A 21,434-nucleotide genomic window follows, 5' to 3' on the forward strand; every position below is an offset into this window, starting at 1 on the left:
ATGCTCTCAAAATGGATGTTATAATGCAAGAAGTAAAATCTGTCTCAAACATGTCGGAGCTTAGGGTGAATTGTAAAGCTACCATGCACAAAACAGTGCTTATGTTTTGCATTACCAAGACAGTGGGAGATTCCTGCCAATTTAATAAAAAAGAAAGAAAAGGAAACGGCATGTTCCTGAAGTGCTCAAGGCCAGATCTACTGTATTTATGAAGTGCTTTCAGGTTAGTCTGAGTAGGTGTTAACCCGACGACATTACAATTAGAAAACACCAAACACATAAACACTGGTGTCCTTTTCTCAGGCAAATAATAACTGAGACAATTTGCATGCAACAACAACCCTCTCCCCCCTCCTTAAAAGGCAACATTATGCAAATTAATTACACCTCAAGTGATTATTTATATGAACCCCAAACAGCCTGCTTCAATAACTCTGACAGACACCTTATTAAGTGACGCATCTGAACAGAGTCGTAACCGCGCTTGTTAACCCGATAAATGGTGGACTTTTCTCAAAGATTGCAGGCTTTGTTAACCCTGTCAGGGCCGGAGGCTTCAGTGATGGAGGCTTGCTGATGCCGGTTGGTCTCGCTGTCATTCAGCAAATCAAAAGCCTTGGTCTTCATAACGCTGGTTGTAACTGCTTCTTGTGTGCTGTTGGAGATCCAGGCGACACATTTGTTTTCCACTGTCCTTAATAAGTGAAGAGGCTAAATAGTTGCCTGTCATTTGTTAGTTTGGTAAACTATTCACATGCTAAGTGTTCTCTCTTGAGAAGAGTGCTCATATTTAACAACTCCAGAATTATGATCAAATAAATTTGTTTTTTCAAGACAAACCTGTAATTCCAAATATAGAAATATCCATCATAAACCTTTAATGTAATTATTCAGAAGACATTTTTTTTTTTTAAATAGTGCTGGTTATTTTAATAAAAGTGAACTGCTACTGAATATATTGCTGTAATGTTGTGCTCCCTTTGACTTGCAGTGTTTTATAAAAATTTAAAATGTCGAATTTCTGTAGAATTTGGAATATATCTTTTTAGCGTATACAGCACAGGATGCTGTTGACTTGTGTTTTGTTGTTTAACAACTGCCTGGGCTAAAAAAAGTCACAGATTAAGTCAGCTGAGTCATCGCATCCCGCTGACTGACTCGATACACCTCAACCGAAAGCCAGCGGTTTGAAAACAACCCCTCTCTTGATCTTTCTGTCGGGGGGGGGGGACAAAGGTCAGACCTGAAATAAAACACGAGCACACTCACCCTGCTAATGGAGAAGGTGGCCCCGGGTTGCCCCGAGCACATGCCCATGAAGCAGAAGCGCAGCTGCCAGTAGAACCAATGTTCACAGATGAAGGTGATCAGCGACAGGATCATGGCAGCGCCGAGCATGTAGAAGACTCCCGCCATGTTGTCCACGTCCAGCTGGCTGCTCATCACCTCGTTCTTCTCGTTGTGGCAGATGCCCGTCAGCCACAAGGCCTCAAACTCCTCCATATCACCTGGAGGAAGGAGAGACACACACACACACACACACACACACACACACACACACACACACACACACACACACACACACACAGGTTACTGTATTGAGGCGTCAGTGGTCATGTTTGCGCTTCAGTGAGTTCGCCCATAGGTGTCTGAACATTTAAGTGCGAGTACAAAATGAGAGGGCACATTTTTTTTTTTTGGGATGGGGAGTCGATGCCAAAAACAGCTCAGGTCTCATGTACGTGCAACAAACGTCAAGTTGCATTATTTTGACTGAACGTCCCCTTGAGGATCATCCTCATTAAGGATTGCTTATGCAAGGCTATCCCTTCCTTGTTGTGGGGAGAAAAAAAACAAAACACAACCGCCTGCTGGGACTCGACAGTCCTCGGGGGAGGAAGTGTGTGTGGTCATGTGACAAGCACTTCCACCCAAAAATGTCTCCCCCTCACTTCCACATCCCTGGGGGGACTGCTGAGGGGGGAGGACACGTCCAGAGAGATTTGTTTGATCTGCACCAATGGACTGTTGTTGTGTGTGTCTGTTGGAGATCAAGGAGGGTATGTATTTTCCCACTGCTTGCCAAACACTGCGTTGTGTATGGATGTGTGTTCACTAGTTTTCAGTCAGACTTTCTTACCAGATTGAACCGCAGTGATAAGTGGCAGATTAGTTAACATGCTGAACAGAAAGTAGTCAAAAACATATTAAATCTGGAAAGAATGAGAAAAGTATTTAGTTTGATGTATTTTATTCATGAAATAAATATACAATTATTTACACTCTTTCCCTTTCTTTCTCTGAGTTGTATGAGAAGATCAACTACAGCTGGACCCAGGAGGCTATTAGCTTAGCTTAGTATAAAGGCTGGGAGCAGGGGGTAAACTACTAGCCTAGCTATGTCCAAAGTTAAAAAATAAACAAATAAAGCTCACCAATCAACATATTACATCTAATTAATTTAAACCAAAAGCGTGAGATATACAACCAACAACTTCTGTTTTATGGGAAAGTTACATGCTGGAACTATTTCACTAGAGAAGAGCCCTTTCCATCCCGGGCTGTAGCGCAGGTTGCCAGAAGCAGTTGTAGAGCACAGCTTTTAGTATAGGTCTCTGTACAATGGTGGTAAACCTGGCAACCTCACTGTGGCAACTCGAAGAAGTCACAGCCCCTGGTGGTTGTTTGCCAAGCAAATAACTCCCCACTGACCACACAGTTTAATTTTTACATTTCTGTTTGTGTACAGATTAAAGAAACGGAATACATGTTAATAAATTAGCTTTAGAGGTACTGGCTTCCAGTCCGCTAAGCTAGCTAAGCTAATTGCCTGCTGCCTCCCGCTCTGTACTTAATACATGATAGTGGTAGAAATCTTGTCATCGGACACCCGCAAATAAAGCGAGTTAGCCGATTTACTAAAATGTCTATTTCGATGTCTCATAACTAAATGTGTTAGTGATAACTGCATGTCAAAAAGACAAAAATTCAAATAACATTTTTTTGATGTTGGAAACTGAAAATTGGTTCCCATTTAGAACCAGTGTCCCATTCTTGACAGCAGTCAAGCCATTGATTCTTCATATCAGCCCGCATGTTTTCAATGGCAATGCCATACGGACAGGATGAACGCCCTCCTGGGTGCACACTCTACACTCTGTGTGAACCAAAATTGAATCACTACAGCAATTGATCATGAACCAGATCAATGAGCAGAATCCATAAAGTAGTTGAAATCTTTATTTTCATAATGATTCCCTGCTTTCTAGTCCTCTCTCCCTCCATATCCATTATCTTTCCCGTCCTCCTCCTCCTCCATCTTCAACATTTCTCCCACCTCCCTCCTGATCCTGCTCAGATGAAGAGGCACTCGGTTTCCTGTTAGTAGGCCATCGCTGATCCTTCTCCCTGCGCATAAGACTTACATCATGTTCATACCTGGACTCTAACAGGAAGCGACAGATAGGAGCAAACATCGATGAGTCTGATCTCTTAACCTGGAGCGTCGCATGAGTGCTGACAGCTGAACAGTCTGCATGAAGTAATGAGAGTTAATGTCTGATGTGTTGGCCTCGTGCACGCAGTCGACAGTACAATAAGACTTTAATTCCATTTGGAAAATTTGGGTGGACACGTTGGTCTGATATTTGAGCGTGCACACAGTCACATGCATACATGTCCAGACTGCCATCTGAGCGTACAACACTCAGCAGCGTATGTCGAGGTCTGGGTCGGCTTGGGTCCTTAAGATCTGATCCAAGGTGAATGTTCCCTCTGCACTGACCCCGTCATCCATAACACACCCGGATGGAAGGTGGTAGCACACTGGAGACAAACATGTATGTATGTGTGTGTGTGTGTGTGTGTGTGTGTGTGTGTGTGTGTGTGTCAAGGTGCTGTACAATATATGATCGGGCAGGTGGTGGAGCACATACTGTCTCTGGAGGTGGAGTGCTCCTGTAGGTGTACTCTCCAAAGGCAACGATTCACATCAGGAACAATCTTTTCTTTTTCATGAAGCTTATTTCTATTTATGAATTATTTGTTTAAGCATGTTGTACCGTCAGTTGTGATTTTATTGTTGTATTATTATACTTACTATTCAGCTATGCATCTTATAAAGCAGGATTATGATACTCCAATAATATTCCAACTGAAACATTATATGTCTAAGGTTGTGTGTTTGTATATTCACCTATAGCAGGGGTGTCAAACTCATTTTCACCCCGGGCCACATCAGCATCATAGTTGCCCTCAAAGGGCCGGTTGTAACTGTAAGACTGTATAACTGTAACTACTCCCTAACATATTGTTAAATAACTGTCTCTGCATTTGATTAGTGTAACAATATTGTACATGCAGTTATATAAATGTAAAATTATATTTAAGCACATTTCTGTTATTATAACATAAATCATTTTAATTTAAGGTTAAGAAACCCACATAACTCTATCAAAGATCAAACTTTTAAAGAAAATAACAAAGACAAATATCATCAAGCACAAGTTATTACATTCACTTTGTTCAAAGCTATTTTTGTCACCTCTCTGCGTCACTAATGTTCCTCCCCGTCGTCGTCCTGTGCATGGCAGCTCCATCCAAGAGCTCCTCACTGACGGTCAGGTCTGCCTTCAGCCTCTTATGAACACTGATAGATGTATGATGTGTCCTTGTTGTCTGCTTTCATCAACAGCTAATGAAGAAGACAAGTACCTGCTCGTCTCTTCAGCTAGCTGTGCTGTTAGATTGTCTCATAGTTCCTGAACTCGGTCTGCGATGGCGTTTCTTCACAAACTGACATTTGTAAAAGTCTGTATCTGGTCGGAGCTCACCTGCTCACATACCTTTAGCATGTACTGGGCTGTAGCTTTTGTAAATATATTCTACTGCGATTGGAGTCTGCCTTTTAATTCTTGGACAATTTTATGTTTTTCTTGGAGGCTAAATTTAGCTCCGTGTTTGGTGTCAAAATGCCGACGTAATTTGTATTCCTTCATCCCCGACACTACCTCATAGCACAGAAGACAGACTGGTTTTTCTCCTTGAAGCACAAATATGTATTCGCTTTCCCATCTTTCATAACATTTTCTTCCCTCTGCATCAATCTTTCTCTTAGTGGACATTTTGGGATTATTTGTCGATCATTTTCAACTCAATCACTTGTAGGAAAACCGCTTCAGGGGCTGTTGCCTCTCATGTCCACCTGTTGTGATATGTCGGCACACAGACAACATGCTATCTCCTAATTTCGACTTTCTATCTCATAATTTTGACCATGGGGATATTTTTATTTTCAAGTCTAACTTTTAATTTAAACCGGATTTAATTTAAGCCGGATCCGGCCTGCGGGCCTTGAGTTTGACATGTCTGACCTATAGTGATAATACTTCAAGTGCTGTATTTGTAGCTCAATGTACCGCTCTATAATATATTATAGGATGTCTATAGCCTGGAATCGACACCAGCCAGCGGGACAGGGTGTGAGCTATTCATTCAGGTTTTAGGAGCAGTGTCCCAGTCAGAATGCTTGTACATATTATGCAGCAAGATACAGAGAAACATTCTGAATATCTACAGTGAATAAAAGCTATAGGAGATATCGGGTTTAGGGGTCCTCCCTCAAAATTCTTTTGAGGTTTTTGACTTAAAACTATGCAATTATTATTAAAGCTTAAAGACAAAACTTGCAATTCAATTATTTAATAATTTTATCAAATAATAATCTTCATTATTTACATATATCAGAGCCTTCAGCTGAACATTTAATTCTTCTGGAAATGTTTGCAGAAGAAAGATAAATTAAGAAAGTGGACCTTGCAATGAGAATTTTCTGAAAACGATTTTAATAAGTTTCACAGCAGAATAACTGGCTATAAGAAACTAAAACGTGCATCACAGATTGATGGTTTCCTGTGATGCCCTATTGTAGTGAGAACATTATGTGGACCAGGAGCTTCAGGCTGTGTTTAAACAAGCTCACTTCATCAAGTTCAGTTGCAGTGTTCAATTTACAACCAACATGTAGGTGTTGTTATAGGCAGGAGGGGTATATCTGTACCTGAAGGTCTATTGTCTCAGTATCCATCCATACTGATGGGGAATGTCCCTCCAGTGCGTCCTGCATCAGCCCCGACCGCCGCCTCATTTGGGACCAGAACTAGTCCAAACAGAGGGGCCGAATAAGGCATCCTAACCAATACACACAAACCACCTCAACTGGCTCAATCCTCTCATCATGAGAGCAGCAGCTTGATACAGAGGTCCTCGTGGATCACTGCGCTCGTCATTCTCTCCCCGACACCCTGCCGACTTCTTTCGGTCACTACACAAAACACACAACAACAGCTGGGGCTCAAAAACAAAAAGCCGACCTACAAACTGAGAGCGTTGCTCTGCGGCACACGCGGTGTCATAAGGGTTGCTTTCTCCTTGAAGTCCAGCGATGGGACACGGACTGATGATTCAAATCAGTGAATTAATCAGCTGGTGAAACGGTGCTTCACTAATAATTTCTACAGAGACACGTGTGCTTGTTATGAACACTCAGGGCAGCATACTGAGCTTCCTGCACATCACTAAGCAGCCACTGGAGGTGGTAAAGGGTTTAAATTATTTACGCACCTTTCAAAATCGTAGGCTGAGCTTTGCGGCCTTTATGTCTGATCCTTCTAATGTAGCTTACAAGCTATCAGAGAGAACATCTTAGAAACCTATACACTAGTCTAAATCAGAGAGGGATTTTACTTTGAATATGTCAAGCTGGTAGACAAAAGGGATTGTAAACATTGTTCATACCAGAAAGCTTTCACACAAATATTTAAGGTTTCCCCTGTTGGATGAATAAGACTGACAGTCCATGTGACACTGATAAGAAATAAGACAATTACAACAGCCCAACAGCATCCACAGAGCTCCTTCTACCTACCTTCAGTTAAAGGGACAGTGCACCCCAAAATGAAAAACACGTATTCATCCTCTTACCTGTAGTGCTATTTATCAGTCTAGATTGTTTTGGTGTGAGTTGCCTGGTGTTGGAGATAGTGGCTGTTGAGATGTCTGCCTCCTCTCAAATATAATGGGACTATATGGCACCCGGCTTGTGGTGCTTAAATCGCCCCCCCCCCAAAAAAATACATCAACAGCAATGTCTCTTTCCAGAAATCTTTACCAGGTTACTCAAAATAATCCATAGAACTTGTTGTGAGCAGCTTCATGTGAACGTGAACTGTCCCTTTAAGGTCAACATTTCTTGTTCCTGACAAAACAGCCTTTGCAGTATACGTTGCCAGAACCTCCTAAATTACCAAACAAACAAACAAAGTCCTTCCACACTCAAGCTTTCACTTCTCCAGCTGCAGCAGCTGCAGCCACTCAGGCCTGCCGGTACCTCACTGTTGATTGAGGACTGAACTGTGCCAGTCTGGCTCAGGAGGTCTCATCAAATGCCGGGATCCACCAGCAGGTTCTTGGCTTGTTACCATGACAAACACCGACCACCTTCTGAGTCACAGTCTCCTCGCAGCTGCTTCCATGACTTCCCGTCTCCAACTTTAATACACTGATGAGAGCGTAACTTCATTTTGAGATTCTCCACCTTAATGATCGCTGCGTCTTGTTTCTTGAAATCTGTAGCAGTGATTCAACTCTGAAGGGAAGTTCATTTGGTTGTCCTGTAATATGGTTGTTAAAACATTACCTCTGAGAAGGTGTCACGATGTTTAGGCCATTTTTCTGTGGGATATTCACTGTGAGGATATTACAATACAAATAGGACACCATTTAAAACATTATCCCAAAAACGATATGTGTATGAGCGATTGTGTGTGTCTTTCTACATTAAAGTGGCAATCGACAACAGTAGCTATAAAACCTGATTATCTGTTGTTGTTTCATCAAAAGCAACAGATAAAAAGCCAAATAGAAATGCCACCATTATTGCTTCATTATGATGTTATTTACAAGGCCTCTTCATTAAAATAAAGAAATGTTATTCCAAGTCCCTTACCATCTCCAAACAGCATGAGGATGGCCAGATCCACGGCTCGTTTCCAGCCCGAGTCCTTCTGGATGGCGATGCCGTAGCCGGTGGAGGCGAACACCTTGCCGCTCCCGATGGTGACCAGCTTACAGCCCTCGTCTCTGCCCGCCATGTAGTTCAGCACCGCCGCGTCGTAGATGAAGGCATCCAGTTTGCTGCAGAGTGCCACGGAAGGAAAGTGGGTTAGAAGAACATTTTGACATTGTAAAAGTGTTTTGTTGTTTCCTTAACATTTCTGGAAAGTGTCCCGAAGCGCTTCGTAATTTGGCACTAATTATAGAGTAGATTTAGACTGTTGCATCAGTTAGTTAGGTGTGTAAAGTTTAAAAGCAGTTGTTGATTTCAGGAGTAATTTCCATGTAATGTATTGTAGGAACTGCTCCATGTCAACCCAAGTAAATATTTATTGTGCACATTTCTGCCTGTTCAGGCAACCTGCTGTGCTCTGATTAAAACACTCTAGGAAACGCTGGATTAGCATATTATTGGAATTAATTAATCAAAACTGTGAACTCTCTCTTTTTCAGCTATAATTAATGATAAATTGCATAGTTATTTCAAGGAAACTTACAAGGAAATTATTAGAAATTTATGGGTCCATAAACTAAATTGCAACCAGTCAAAACATTGCTTGGGAAAATGTTTAGGAAAAGGCAGTGTGCATGTTATGACACAGAGATATTTCACTTTGAAGTCAATACTGTCTGAGCTGAAACCTGTTCCTTGTATTCTACTTGATTCTGATTTATCCAGATCAACCCTGACAGAAGTCATAGGTAAAAAGACAAAATAACCTCCAGCTTGGCGACAAACACAAAAATACCATCAAACGGTGCCTCGGTGCGCTTACAGGCCTCTGTGGTCATTCAGCTCAAACTCTCACCAAACACCACAGGTACATCAACACTTCTTAATCCTTCAAGCGGCAGCTGATGAACACATTGGAGGATAGGGAGAGAGAAAGAGTGAAAAGGAAAGGAAGAGAGAGGGTGAATATTAGCTAGCTTTCACTGCAACCACGGGCTATGCTGCTATTCTGGGTGCCAGTGGCTGATACACAGATCCACTGGCTGCCCACGAACATCGCCCAGAATGCTCCCTCTTCCTTCTGTCTCCCTCTCCTTACTCCTTCATCATCTTTTCTCTGTATTGCATCAGCACAGGACCTCACAGCTTCATCGCGCTCGTCTCTTTTCTCCCTGCTGAGATCCTTTCAACTCCCTCCCTCCTCACATCACCCCCATCATCCCCCCCCCCCCCCCCCCCCCCACCCCACCCCCCCACCCCCTTCCCCCGCCCATCCTCACCCGGACTTCAGACTGTACAGCGCCTCGTCTACATTCTTCTGGTGGAAGCTGGTCATGTAGGTATGCATATCCCGGTAGTTGTTGCGGATGTTGCGCTCTGTGCTCCCGTTGGGTACCGTGCCAAACCGGAACGGGGGCGAGAATTCATTAGGCTTCTGGAACTGTTTCGTCAAACAGAAATAGGAAACTTATTAATGAAATGCTTTGAGTTGAGCCCAATAGACAGACAAACATGTACAGTATACCAGATCAAGATAAAAATAAAGATCCTCCATTCAGATGATTAGTGTAGGGCTGATGCATATTTACATTACTGATTACTGAATTTCTGGATTAATCATTTGGTCTATAAAATGTTATAGATATATAAGATAGATATACAAACTGACAAATGCCCATCATTATTTCTAAGGCTCAACAGTCCTAAACCCATGACAAATTCAGTTTACGATCACGTAAGACAAAGAAACGACAGAAAGAGAAGAAAAGCAGCAGGTCCTCAAAAGTAATTCCCATTTTGACATTTCTGCTTGAAAGTGTTTTTAAATTGATAAAACTTTTATCAAAAATGTAGCTGATTCGATTTCTGTTGTTCGACTAATTGATTGGTCGACAAATTGTTTCAGCTCTAAGTTAGTTGATAAATAAAATTTAAGTTCAAGTTTATTCGTAGGGCACAATTCATAGAAAAGCAATTCAAGACGCTCAGTCAATCAACAACAATGTTGATAATCGTTTAATCATTAAAGCAATCTATGAAGCAAACATGACAGACATTTGCTGGTTACAGCTTTTAAAATTGGAGGATTTGCTGCTTTTCTTGTTTTATATCTTTGTATGGTGTGTTCACACCATGTCGCGAAAGCCTATCAGCATGGAGATTCTCATCCTGTCATCACTGATGTCCTGGCGTTGTTAAATCAGAAACTATCGAGGAAAAAAATATTGTAGCCGTATGTGTTCACCCAGAGCTCTACGATACCTGATATTAGTAGTGACCGGACGAAACTATGTGTATAAATGTATGTGTGTAAACCATATGGTACAAACAATGAAAACAACGCTGCCGTATTTACGCCTATATGACGTTATTTTGAGTGTTGATGGAGCTGCTACAATGTTAGCAAAACAGCACCTATTGATCCAAGCTCCATTGAGAAAATAAGTATTTTAAAAGTTGTTTTCTTGTCGTCTTGCGGAGAGAACTAACAAAACATGAATTCAGACTTTTTACAAACCGGTCATTCTGTAGTTATTTTGCCATCTTTTTTTGTCAGTTTATTGCAATTAAGTCACAGCAAAATCTGTTTGTTTTGGGTTCATACAGCTGTAGTAAACCAGCCTGTGGCTTGCTAGACACAGTGAATACAGCTCGATGAAATCCACGGAGCTCCTCCAGATGATGCTATAAACCCAGACAAGATGCCGTTTAGTTTCCCAGGATATGTGGGACTTCCACAACAAGTACTAAGCGGAAATAGTGGTTATTTCTTTTATGGTTGATGGCGGAAATAAATGGCTTGGTTGATAACGGTTTCCATGGAGATAAGCCATTCCTCCTCTAGCGCAAATGACGTGAATAACCACAAATGGTCCCACAAGTAACGTGACGCGTTTAGGCAAAACAGGCAATTTGAAAACAATCACCATGGACGTGTGATGGGTATTTTTTACATTTAGTTTTTTTAACCAAACCAGTGATTCCCCATGAGGTGTACTTCTAGCTAGGGGATCCATGAAAAGATTGTGGTATAGCTCACTTTTTATTTTTATTTACTTTTCATCTATTATATTATTATCAATAAATAATGAGTTACAGCAGGCCGACTGGCTGCCCAGGAATCTCCTGAAAAACATGTGTTGCGATGTAAAGTGCATGAAAACTAGTTAGCATTGTGAAACAGCTTGAGCAACAGATAGTGGTCACACTGAACATATGCTTTCATGACCATCATTAAATTGTATGATGAAAAAAATAATGACTCATAATCTGTTTAAATAATAGGTAAAATAAAATACATAATAAAAAGCAAAACAAATGATTTAGTGGCAGCCCTAATTCGTGAACCCGCAAACAGACTCTCATCTACTCACACAAACTCCAAAAAGCCGTCCACACTCGGTCTCACAACACCCTACGTTACGTACTTTCACACACCCGCTCCCCCGCCACACGGCCCCACACATTGCCTTGGATTCACACCTTTTTATCCGACAGGCCCGACACCTGGTCGACGTACTCCTCCTGGATCATGAAGGCAGCCAGGTTGGCAGTGTAGGAGGCAAGGAATATGACAGCGAAGAAGGCCCACACCGACACCATGATCTTACTGGTGGTCCCTTTGGGATTCTGCACGGGGACGGAGTTGTTGAAAACCAGACCCCAAAGCAGCCAGACGGCCTTACCGATGGTGAAGGAGGGGCCACCGGGTTCTGGGACAGACATGGAAAGAGGAGGGTGGGAGGGAGGGAGGGGTGCAAAGAAAGATGACAAAGTGAAGAGGATGCAAGAAATTAGTTTGACAGATCCCAGGTGCTACTGCACTTTATCTGCATTTGCTCGTGACCGCCGTAGTGGGATGCACTTGATAGACTGCGGCGACAAAGACTGGATCTATTCTCATCCTTTAGTTTGTCAGTGATCGCAGGATCCACATGGACTCTTCCAGCCTCTGCCGTGACAACCCACTGATACAGACTACCTCTGATCCGCCTACCGCGATGGCAGCATGACAAGGTAGCAGGGTGGAAGCACTTCCTACTGTAGCTCTGTGGCGTCACAGACAGGGAGGCAGAGAGAGAAAAGGGGGAGGGGGGGTAGATGGGCACGCAGCAGGCTACAATTATGCTACAGCTGGAGCAGCCTTACATAACCTGGCGATTAAACCACACACACTATACACTGTTGACAGAAGACAGTCAGAAAACACTAACATAACTCCAAACCAAACACCATTACTCTTCTCCCCTCTGGTACTTGATTTAAAAAAAGAAAAACGCTGTGAGCAGCCATATAACACATCTCTGATTTTATCTTGAGTGGCTGCCGTTGTGGCAGCCTAATGCAATCCTGAGAGTCAAACAGACCTGGGTGTATAAAACCTGGAGAAAAAATAGATTGAATCTGAACCATTGATTTTGAGGGGCAAATTGATTTGAATGGCCTGCTGGAACCGAATTTGATTCAACAGCGCAGTGTTATTCCATACTGTCAGACACCATTGAACCTGACACATATTTTCAATGTATGGTAATAGATCTACTTAAGTGTCCTCACCGGTTTTACAACCCTCGATGTGTGTAACAACGGTGTGTAATATTTGAGAACAGCACAATAAACAAAGAAAAGACGTATTGCAAGAACAGAGGAGTCTTTGTTCACACTGTGACGCTAAGAATACTTCGGATCACCTATCGAGCTCTTGTCAATGATCCTTTTCATTAGTGAAAGAGCTTAAGTGACTGTAGATGGAGATAAGTACTCCACGGCATCGAGTAGAAAGTGCTCCAATCGCGCTCATTCAGAGGGATTGTCAAGTAATTTAGCACACAAAGGGCTTTGTTTGAATGCTACATTCAAGGTAACGAAACATGCCAACTAAGTCTTCATTTCGGCACGTGAGGTCGCCTGATAATTAACCTCATTGTCACTTTTTTGGAGCATGCGTTGACTGGGTCTGATGGTGTGTGTGTGTGTGTGTGTGTGTGTGTGCGCGCGCGCAATCCTCTCACCTCGTCCATCTGCCAGGCAGCGATTGTAACCCACAGGGCTGAAGTACTCAAACACAAACACAGCCACGGCCGACACCATCAGCAACATCACAAACATCATCACCCAGACATCAGCACTAAAGGGCTCTGAAACACAGAGAGGGGGAGAAGAGAGGGGGGTGAGGGGGAAGCAGAGGAAGTGGAAAGGGGCATGAGGGAGGGTTGTGGAAAGACAGAGAAAGGAAGTTGATTAAACCAAATTAAAGAATATGATAAAAAATCACCCCCTGGTATCAACATGATTACTTGTATTCAGACGTGATGTACTGTGTGCTCATTGTTGCACAGTGATGGATTGTGCCTGTGTTTGTGTGAACAATAACAAGCACTTCTCAAGAGACAAACTGAGAGGGAGCTTGGTATGTGTGAATGGACAGATGTACTCATTGAAGTGGGCACATTTCCCACCACTCGCACCCTGCTTTGCAATTTTCACACACAGAACAGTCAGTGACAATCACCATAGTACTGCAGTTAACAATACAATCTCACTACAAGGTCCATTTAGTAGCTGCTCTGGAGCTTTCAGTTGTAGCGCACAATCTTCATCAGTGGATGGAATAGTAAATGTTCCAATTTTAAAAAAAATTGCGCACTTTTTATCGTTAAATTGGTAACAGCCTCACTGTTTTACTGTCCACTCTACAGCCCTAACAGAGCTCTAGTAATATACTCCTGCTGCTAGTTCACATTAAAATTTTATATCAAAGGGCTGATAGCGAAAGTTCATCATAAATATGTCTACGAAACACTTTTAGGGGCTATTTTATATCTTACTGGGAGTAATAGAAAAAGCAGGTGACGCCACAGTGAGCTGTGACACCTCCACCTCCTCAGGTAACCAGCGCTTCTGTGCCCTGCTGTTGTGTGGAAAACATGACGTCACCTTTCTCATGACATGTTGGAAAACGTACAATAACTGACTGACCGCCTTATGAAGCTTGTTTGACTGCTTTGTAAACAAACAGCTGCTCTTCTTTTGCTTTTCTGAAAAAAAAGCCGCTCAACGAGAATTCTGGGACCTGTAGTATTGAACCACACTTGCTGTTCCCACGGCAACAACAAGTGTCGCCATATCAACCAGGACCGAAATCTTAAGGATGACAACGCTAAGACACTATTGATGCAAGGAGATGCCTTTAAAGTGTTCAGAACAATGGGAATTCCATTCCATGACGACTTGTGTGTGCAATACCGTTGAAATCTCCAGAACAGCCACTAAATGGACCTTGTGGTGAGATTGTTTTGATCAGTTAGTTTCCAAAGGTCAAGAATGGCTCAACCATAGCAGTTGTGTTGAAGTACAAATATGTGTATTTCAGTATTTAGTGATGTTCACAGAAAAATACACCGTCTTTCATCTGCACTTTATGTCACAATGTAACCAAACTTGTTATGTTTCGTGCTGCTGGAACAAACCAATAAATACAATTAAACAGCGTCCTTGTTTTGTGAAAAAACACTTGTACTCGTGCGTGATTGTGCATTTATTATTCGATATCTGAGTGAGTGCATGTAAGTGTTCTCGATTGTGTTGTACATCTGCCAAAAGCACCAGGTGCCTGAGTCCTCACCAAGGAAGGCGGAGGGGGACACGGTGCCGTTGCTACGGGAGACCATGACACTGATCCCCGTCTCAATGAAAGGCACAGAGAAGTCAATGACCTCGGACCTCTCCTCATTGATGGTGAGCGAACCCACTGCCATGTGGGCATTCTTCAGCACCACCTGAGGGTCAACCACAGACAGACAGAGACAGACGGGAGAGGGGAAACGGGGAGGGTCAGTACTGAATATTCCCAGGATTGCGGGGAAAACAGAGAGGCGAAAGAAACATTTTGGGCAAGTCAGTCAGTGCTGCAGTTCGTACACATGACACCATCTTTGCCAAGTAGTAGGAGAAGAGGATCATTACAACACTGGGTCAGTATTCGACATCCCACCGACCCCAGAATCCCGCCCGAGTGTGTTCAGGTATATTTAAGTTTCTGGAGCCTCGGGCCGTGAATAAAAATGGAGCACAAAAGACAGTTTTAATAAGCCATATGTATGCCAGAGTTAGCAGGAATCCTAGCTCCGATTTTTTTTTCTCTGTTTGCCACACTTCTTCACAGGCTTGCTTAATTTTTTCTCTCTCTCTCATCCTGTTTTCTGCGTCTGTTGTCCTGTTGTCCTGTGCCCCCACCCCCCATTCAAATGAAATCATTAGATGCTTGCTTAGGCATTTCAGGACATGAAATAATGCTTCCATGCATGAACTGCACATTTGTCTTATCCAATGTCTTTATGCTGATGAATATTAAAATAAGATCTACAGTAGGTGGACGTTGGATACTGTAACTTTTACATTACCCAGCACATTTTAACTCAACTACGTTCTTAAGATAGTAATAAAGTGGCTGGTTGTATGCCATAATCAATTAAGTTGCACGTCACATTGATTTGTAAAGGTTTGCGCTGAATGTCTAATGTGTGCAGTAGAAAAGTGGGTCTTTCCCTGGGGCTCTCTCTCTCTCTCTCGCTCTCTCTCTCTCTCTCTCTCTCTCTCTCTCTCTCTCTCTCTCTCTCTCTCTCTCTCTCTCTCTCTCTCATCTCCTCCAATCGCTTTCTCCTTCCCTACGTCTTTTTTTCCCTCCATCTCTGATTAGGAGCCTCACTGTCCTCCTCCAGAGGTTTTCCGGAGCTGATCACAGCTCCCCCTCAGGCCGGGTTGTGGGGAACCAGTGCAGCTCGATGGCTGACAAAGACAGTGAGAATGAAACACTCAATATAATTATCCCTATCATAAAAACACTTTCCCATTGGGCACCAAAACACTCTCACCAGTTGTAGTAGTGTTAACATTAGTATTAGATTACATACTTACTTGCTATATTGATTTTTTTTTAATTTTTTGCAGCGCAATTTAGTCTGTGCATTGTATTCATTTTTATAAAGAATAGTGAATTAAAAACAAGAACAATGAATAAGAGCAGCAAAACTGATGAGCACAGGAAAAGAGTGAAAAAACAACAAACATACACACACATACTGTATGTTGAATAAATAAACATAAGGCATAATAAATAAATGGAAACGGAATTAAATTTAAGACATGTTGATCCATAGCTGTTGTTTCACATTCTAGTGTTACACATTTTAAAATGACCTCCATCAGGCTCCATTAAACAAATGCAAAGAGAGACAGAGAAGCCTGGTAACCAAATTTTCTTCTGAAATAGAAACTTTTTCTCACTTTATAAATAGCAGAAGTTAAATTTGACCCCTGTGACTGTGTCACATTTCTCACTGCGTCATTATAAATAGTGTTGCATCTCTTCATTGAGGCATGCTGAGTGCAGTACGCGTTTAAGAAAATAGTTAAATGAAAAGAAATATCTGTCCATCAGTGAAAATCAGAGCCAGTAATTCATCAAGACGCCCGGAATAAACGGTGTCAATTTGTTTATGTGTAAAATACAGAGACGTGTCCTCACCTCACCAACCATGCCGTTCCATGTCCCATTAACCTTCTTGCCATGTTTGCCGTTGGTGACCAGATAGAGGTCGTAAGTGAACTTGACCGCCTTGGCAATCTTCTTCAGGATGTCAATACAGAAACCTTTGCAGCAGCGCTTGATGTAAATCCCTGAATCGCCGGTCTGATTGCTGGTACAGAGAGGACGATAAGTAAAGAAAGGGGAACAGGAGGAAATGTTTATTTGGGTTCAGGTCCATTAAACTAGCAGATTCAAAAGAGAGAACACAGCAGCAGGGATGAAATGAAATGAAAGTTAAAAAAAGTGCTGAGAGACTATGCAGGTTTTCATTCTATCCAAAAACTCCAGTAGGTTGTTTCATTGATTGGCACACATTAAAAAAAGAAACCACCTGATGTCAGTATGAATGTTGATGGACAGAACATTAAATGGCAACATTTTTTGTTAATCCATCAATCATTTTAGTCATTTTTTATCTCCGCCGGAAGATCATGAGATTGGTCATGTGTGTGCATGAGTGAGTGTGTGCATCTCTGTGTCTGTCCACAGCTAATCTTGCATACCATGCATAATATTTATTTATGGCTGCATGCTCAAGGACCTCTCGTGGTTGCAGTGACTCACACTTTCTCAAAACACCTTTTATTGCCAATTTGATGCCGCCGTTGATTCACTATATTGCCTCATACAACGACTTTGCTAGCTGGTTAGTATGCTCATTTCAGTCGATCTCTCTGCAACAAAATACATAGACGTCTTTGACTTACCGTTAACTGTTTTTTCTTCAAATTCAGTTGATAATGTAAGTTAATTTTTTTTAATGCTTTAAACAAAAATTCTGGCCAGATCTTAGACATTGTACCTTTAAGGCTGTGCCCACATATTTCCGCTTTTGCGTATCCAAAGAAAAATCTACACAGATCGGTGTATCTGGCTCATGGAGTATATTTGGCTGGAGAGAAATCTTGCATATGCTCTGTGGCACATTGCTATCAATCCCTGAAAAGCTATATGAGGGGTGTCTTTGAAGGAAGAGACGGACAGAGAGGACAGAGAGGACAGAGAGGAGAAAAGGGGAATAGGAGAAAGAACAGGGTTGAAGATCAGTCAATAAAAAAAAGCACTGAGCCAGAAGATGTAAGATGCCCTCAGGAGATTTCAGGTAGGCCAGTGATAGAAAACGAGGCCATTGAAGAAAATTCATTATCACACACCAAGGTAAAGTGGACGGCAAGAGGGTGAAGAGGCAGGGGAGGGAGGACAACAGTAACATAAACCAAGACAATGATCTAGTTAGCTGTAGTGAAGTAAGCAGTTAATCTAAAAGACATCGAGAGATTTTGCGAGGATGAAAATGATTGCTTTTGAACTCCAGTAAAGAAAAAAAGGAAAATCAATACAGCAAAATAATAAACAAATGAGCCAAAGACACGCAAAAAAGGGAAATTCAAAGAAAATATAAATAAATCGGGACTGTGAGCATTCGTCTCTGCACATACATGCACCTTTTATTATAACACTGATTCATTTCTTTATTTCCTTTGTTTACAGTCACAGCTTGAATAATATTCTGCTAAACTACCGATGCAGCTGTCTGGGTTTTATGGTTTTATTATACTGGTGATTTATTTGATTTTGAATACATGCAGAAGGTTACACAGTATACTAGAAAGGTTTTAAATGATTTATTTTGCAGCCATATTGACGCCTAAATCTATATGTCTCACACTAAGTTTCCTAAAAAAATTGTTCTATTTTTAGCATGTGACGCTACAGGGTTCATCCTGGATTCACACAGCAAAAACAAATCCGATTTTTCATTCTCTTGAGAAATAAATGTCAGTTTTTAATGTCTAAATTATCACCTGAGTTTGAGCTGTTTGCGGCACGGCACAGTGTTCCTCATACAGGTGCCACTGAGCGGATCCACGTCCTCCACGATGACAAACGGCGCTTCCTCCAGAGTCACGATGGACAGGTGGTCCTCCCGCTCCTCCGCCGTAGAGTACAGCTCAAAGCGAGGCCACACATGGTATCTCATCGTCAGAGAGCCTCTCTCCCACTTGCCAACCTGCAGGAGTGAGTGGGAGAGAGGGCTGTGTGATATACAGGCCACTGTAACAGGTACTTCAAGTGGCAGGGCGACACTCCAAATGAAGAAGTGACAGACGCATCACAGAGGGGGAAAGACACTAAGCGAAAGTAAAGGCAGAAGATAGACTCGAGGAAGAGCGAAGGGCAGAACAGGACTCAGAGATAGGTTGATGTAGAAGAGAAAAAAAGAGTAAAGAGAAGATCAAATAAAATAGGAGAGAGAGAAGGGAAGAAGAAAATAATAAGAGAAGAGGGGAGAAGTGGAGGGGAAGATACTCACCCTGTCCCACTGTCTGTCTTTGTCTAGAAGAATGATGACCAGTTTGGGGAACATCTGGTGACCCTCTTCGCTAAATGACAGGTTACGGCCTTCAAATGTCACATTCATGAGGTACCTGAAAATGACAATTCAAGTCGGGAGTCAGAAATATAAATATTTGTCTTTTGGTCGGATAGCAAAATGTACAGAATTAAAAATTATTTTTTAATTTAACTTTAAAAAATACATTATGGGTATATGGAATTAAAACCTTTCTAAACAAACAAGATTGTGATAAAATGACATTAAGATGGACTAAATGTTTTCTTTAAAACTGTTTTAATGGATTTCTTTTTTTTTTGGCACAACAATCTGTAAACACAACATTGACATATACCTGTTGTTTTAGCAAACAGCTGCTTATTTACACATCCAGCAGAAACACTTTCACATTCATACAGTCATCTTTCTGGCCACCTGGTGAGCGTAAGTCCAATATTTATTCCTCTGTTAGCTCTGTTTTGATCCCCACCAATTCCTGAGGGAAATATGGGGCAGTTCAGTACAGTGTGTTCACCAGCTAGTCGCTAACTGTGTCGGTCTGCTGTTTGGTGCTCGGCAGGTAGCGCACAGTGCAGCTGTTTCTAGAGCTTTTCTCTGCTGCTGCTGAAAACAATGTTCATGAGAGCTACAACACTAAATCAAACACATCTGCTATCACAGTCAGTATAACACGCTGGTTACTTCTCTCGTCATAAGGCTTACGTGTTTAAAGCAGCGGGAGGGGTGGTGGGAGAAAGAGCGCACATAAAATCAAGGACCCTATTTTATAAATATTCTCAAATGTCTTGAACATTGAAGTATTGGGCCAAAACATTTCCATCAAAAATATGTACATGGCTGGTATTTGTAGTGACTCATTCAGGCTGTCTAATATTCAGTAGTGAAATACTAGTAATGTTCTTTTGCTAAATGTGTTATGTGATGCAGGAAATATCTGGAGATGACTATGCATAATATCTGACACCCACTGGTTTTACAGTATGCTTTTGTACACATACAAAATGCAAATTACTGTTTTTGCATTTTGGATTTTTTTTTTAAATGTATTTTATTATACGTCTGTTATTTCTTTAAAAGGAGATACTTATTTTGCAAGTTTAAGGTCTTAAGGTTGAGGACCCTGCCTGTTGTTGCCATAGTTAGATTAAGGACAAAGCCTCTGCAAAACCCACTTCAATCGAATGGCTTTCTTAGCATTTAATTTTAAGAGTGTAAATTTATATTTTTTTCTTAATGTTTTTTGTATTATTTTGATTACTACTACTACTTCTTCTAATACAATTACTACTAAATACTAGCAACCTTTATGTTTTATGCAGTCTTTGGAATCTTGACCAGGAAGTGGCCAAGGTGATTTTGTTAAAGTTATATAATATATGACCGTATGTGGGGCAGCTTAGTGTAACGTATTGCAACAGGGAGACTGAGAAACGAAGCAGTAGAGGGAGGCTGTGAGAGTCAGCGAGAGCAGGGAGGGCGGAGAGAGAGCAACAAGACACCAGGAGTGAAAAGTGGAAGAGAGAGTGAGGAATGGAGTGTATTAACCGCCTGTATGAATACACATCAGCATATATGTGTGTCAACAAGTGTACAGCAGTGGCAGATAAGCTGGAATCATCTCTCTCTCTCTCTGCCGCCTCCTTCCCTTACTCGTCCTGATCTGTGGGCTGCCATCACCATGGAGACGCTCTGCCTCTGAAACAATCCACTGGAGAAATAAATATCTTGTCTGAATGCAAGGAGTGTATGTGTGTGTATGTGTGTGTGCGTGTGTGTGTGCAGACTTTTAAAGGAGGTGCCATGCACATTTTACCCACCATCATCTCCAACCAACAGTGTGAAAAAAAGACAATAAATCTATTCAGCAGTGAATAAAAAACAACAGATGAGCAACGGGGCCTGAAACTTACCCAAGATTTTATCGCAAGTACCTCCTACTAGAACATTCAGTACCTCTATCTGTCTTTGACTATATTTATATCCCACCTCACACACACACACACACACACACACACACACACACACACACACACACACAGACCTAAGTAGGCTACATGCTTTGAGAAAGCCAATACTATGACTCAAGCCTCCATGAAATGCCTATTGCTGCATACTGGCTGGCTAGCACACTGCAAGTGCTGTAATGCGCCTGTAACATGGGATTAGTCTCCTAAACATAATCTCAGTTTGAATAGGGAACCAAAAAGATCAAGGCCGTGTTGATGGAGCCTAAGGAGGTCCAACTTGTTGCCGTCCTGACGCCATGGCGACCTCTGTGTGTGTGTGTGTGTGTGTGTGTGTGTGTGTGTGTGTGTATCATCATGACTCGGTGACATGTGTGTGTAAAAGCAAAAACTGCAACATATGGACGCATGCAGAGAGGCTCTTAACACCAGTATAATGTAATGTGTTGCCATGGCACC

At 41.9% G+C, this 21,434-nt stretch overlaps 1 protein-coding gene across 10 annotated transcripts in view; it reads right to left on the bottom strand.

Moving 5' to 3' along the window:
- Positions 1-21,434, bottom strand: part of grin2bb (glutamate receptor, ionotropic, N-methyl D-aspartate 2B, genome duplicate b) — a 93,602-nt gene that overhangs the window by 8,364 nt on the left and 63,804 nt on the right. For all 10 annotated transcript variants that reach the window (XM_068726628.1, XM_068726626.1, XM_068726627.1 and 7 more), the window contains 9 exons: positions 18,970-19,084; positions 18,461-18,666; positions 16,593-16,764; positions 14,691-14,844; positions 13,078-13,203; positions 11,549-11,778; positions 9,346-9,506; positions 8,006-8,193; positions 1,270-1,508 (listed from right to left, as the gene is read on the bottom strand). In XM_068726628.1, coding sequence (XP_068582729.1) covers positions 1,270-1,508; positions 8,006-8,193; positions 9,346-9,506; positions 11,549-11,778; positions 13,078-13,203; positions 14,691-14,844; positions 16,593-16,764; positions 18,461-18,666; positions 18,970-19,084 — 1,591 coding nt within the window. The remainder of the gene's footprint in view (positions 1-1,269; positions 1,509-8,005; positions 8,194-9,345; positions 9,507-11,548; positions 11,779-13,077; positions 13,204-14,690; positions 14,845-16,592; positions 16,765-18,460; positions 18,667-18,969; positions 19,085-21,434) is intronic.

This window comes from Cebidichthys violaceus, unplaced genomic scaffold (assembly GCF_023349555.1).
Source record: "Cebidichthys violaceus isolate CVI_PGR_0920_01 unplaced genomic scaffold, fCebVio1.0.p SCAF_4, whole genome shotgun sequence".
Lineage (NCBI taxonomy): Eukaryota > Metazoa > Chordata > Actinopteri > Perciformes > Stichaeidae > Cebidichthys > Cebidichthys violaceus.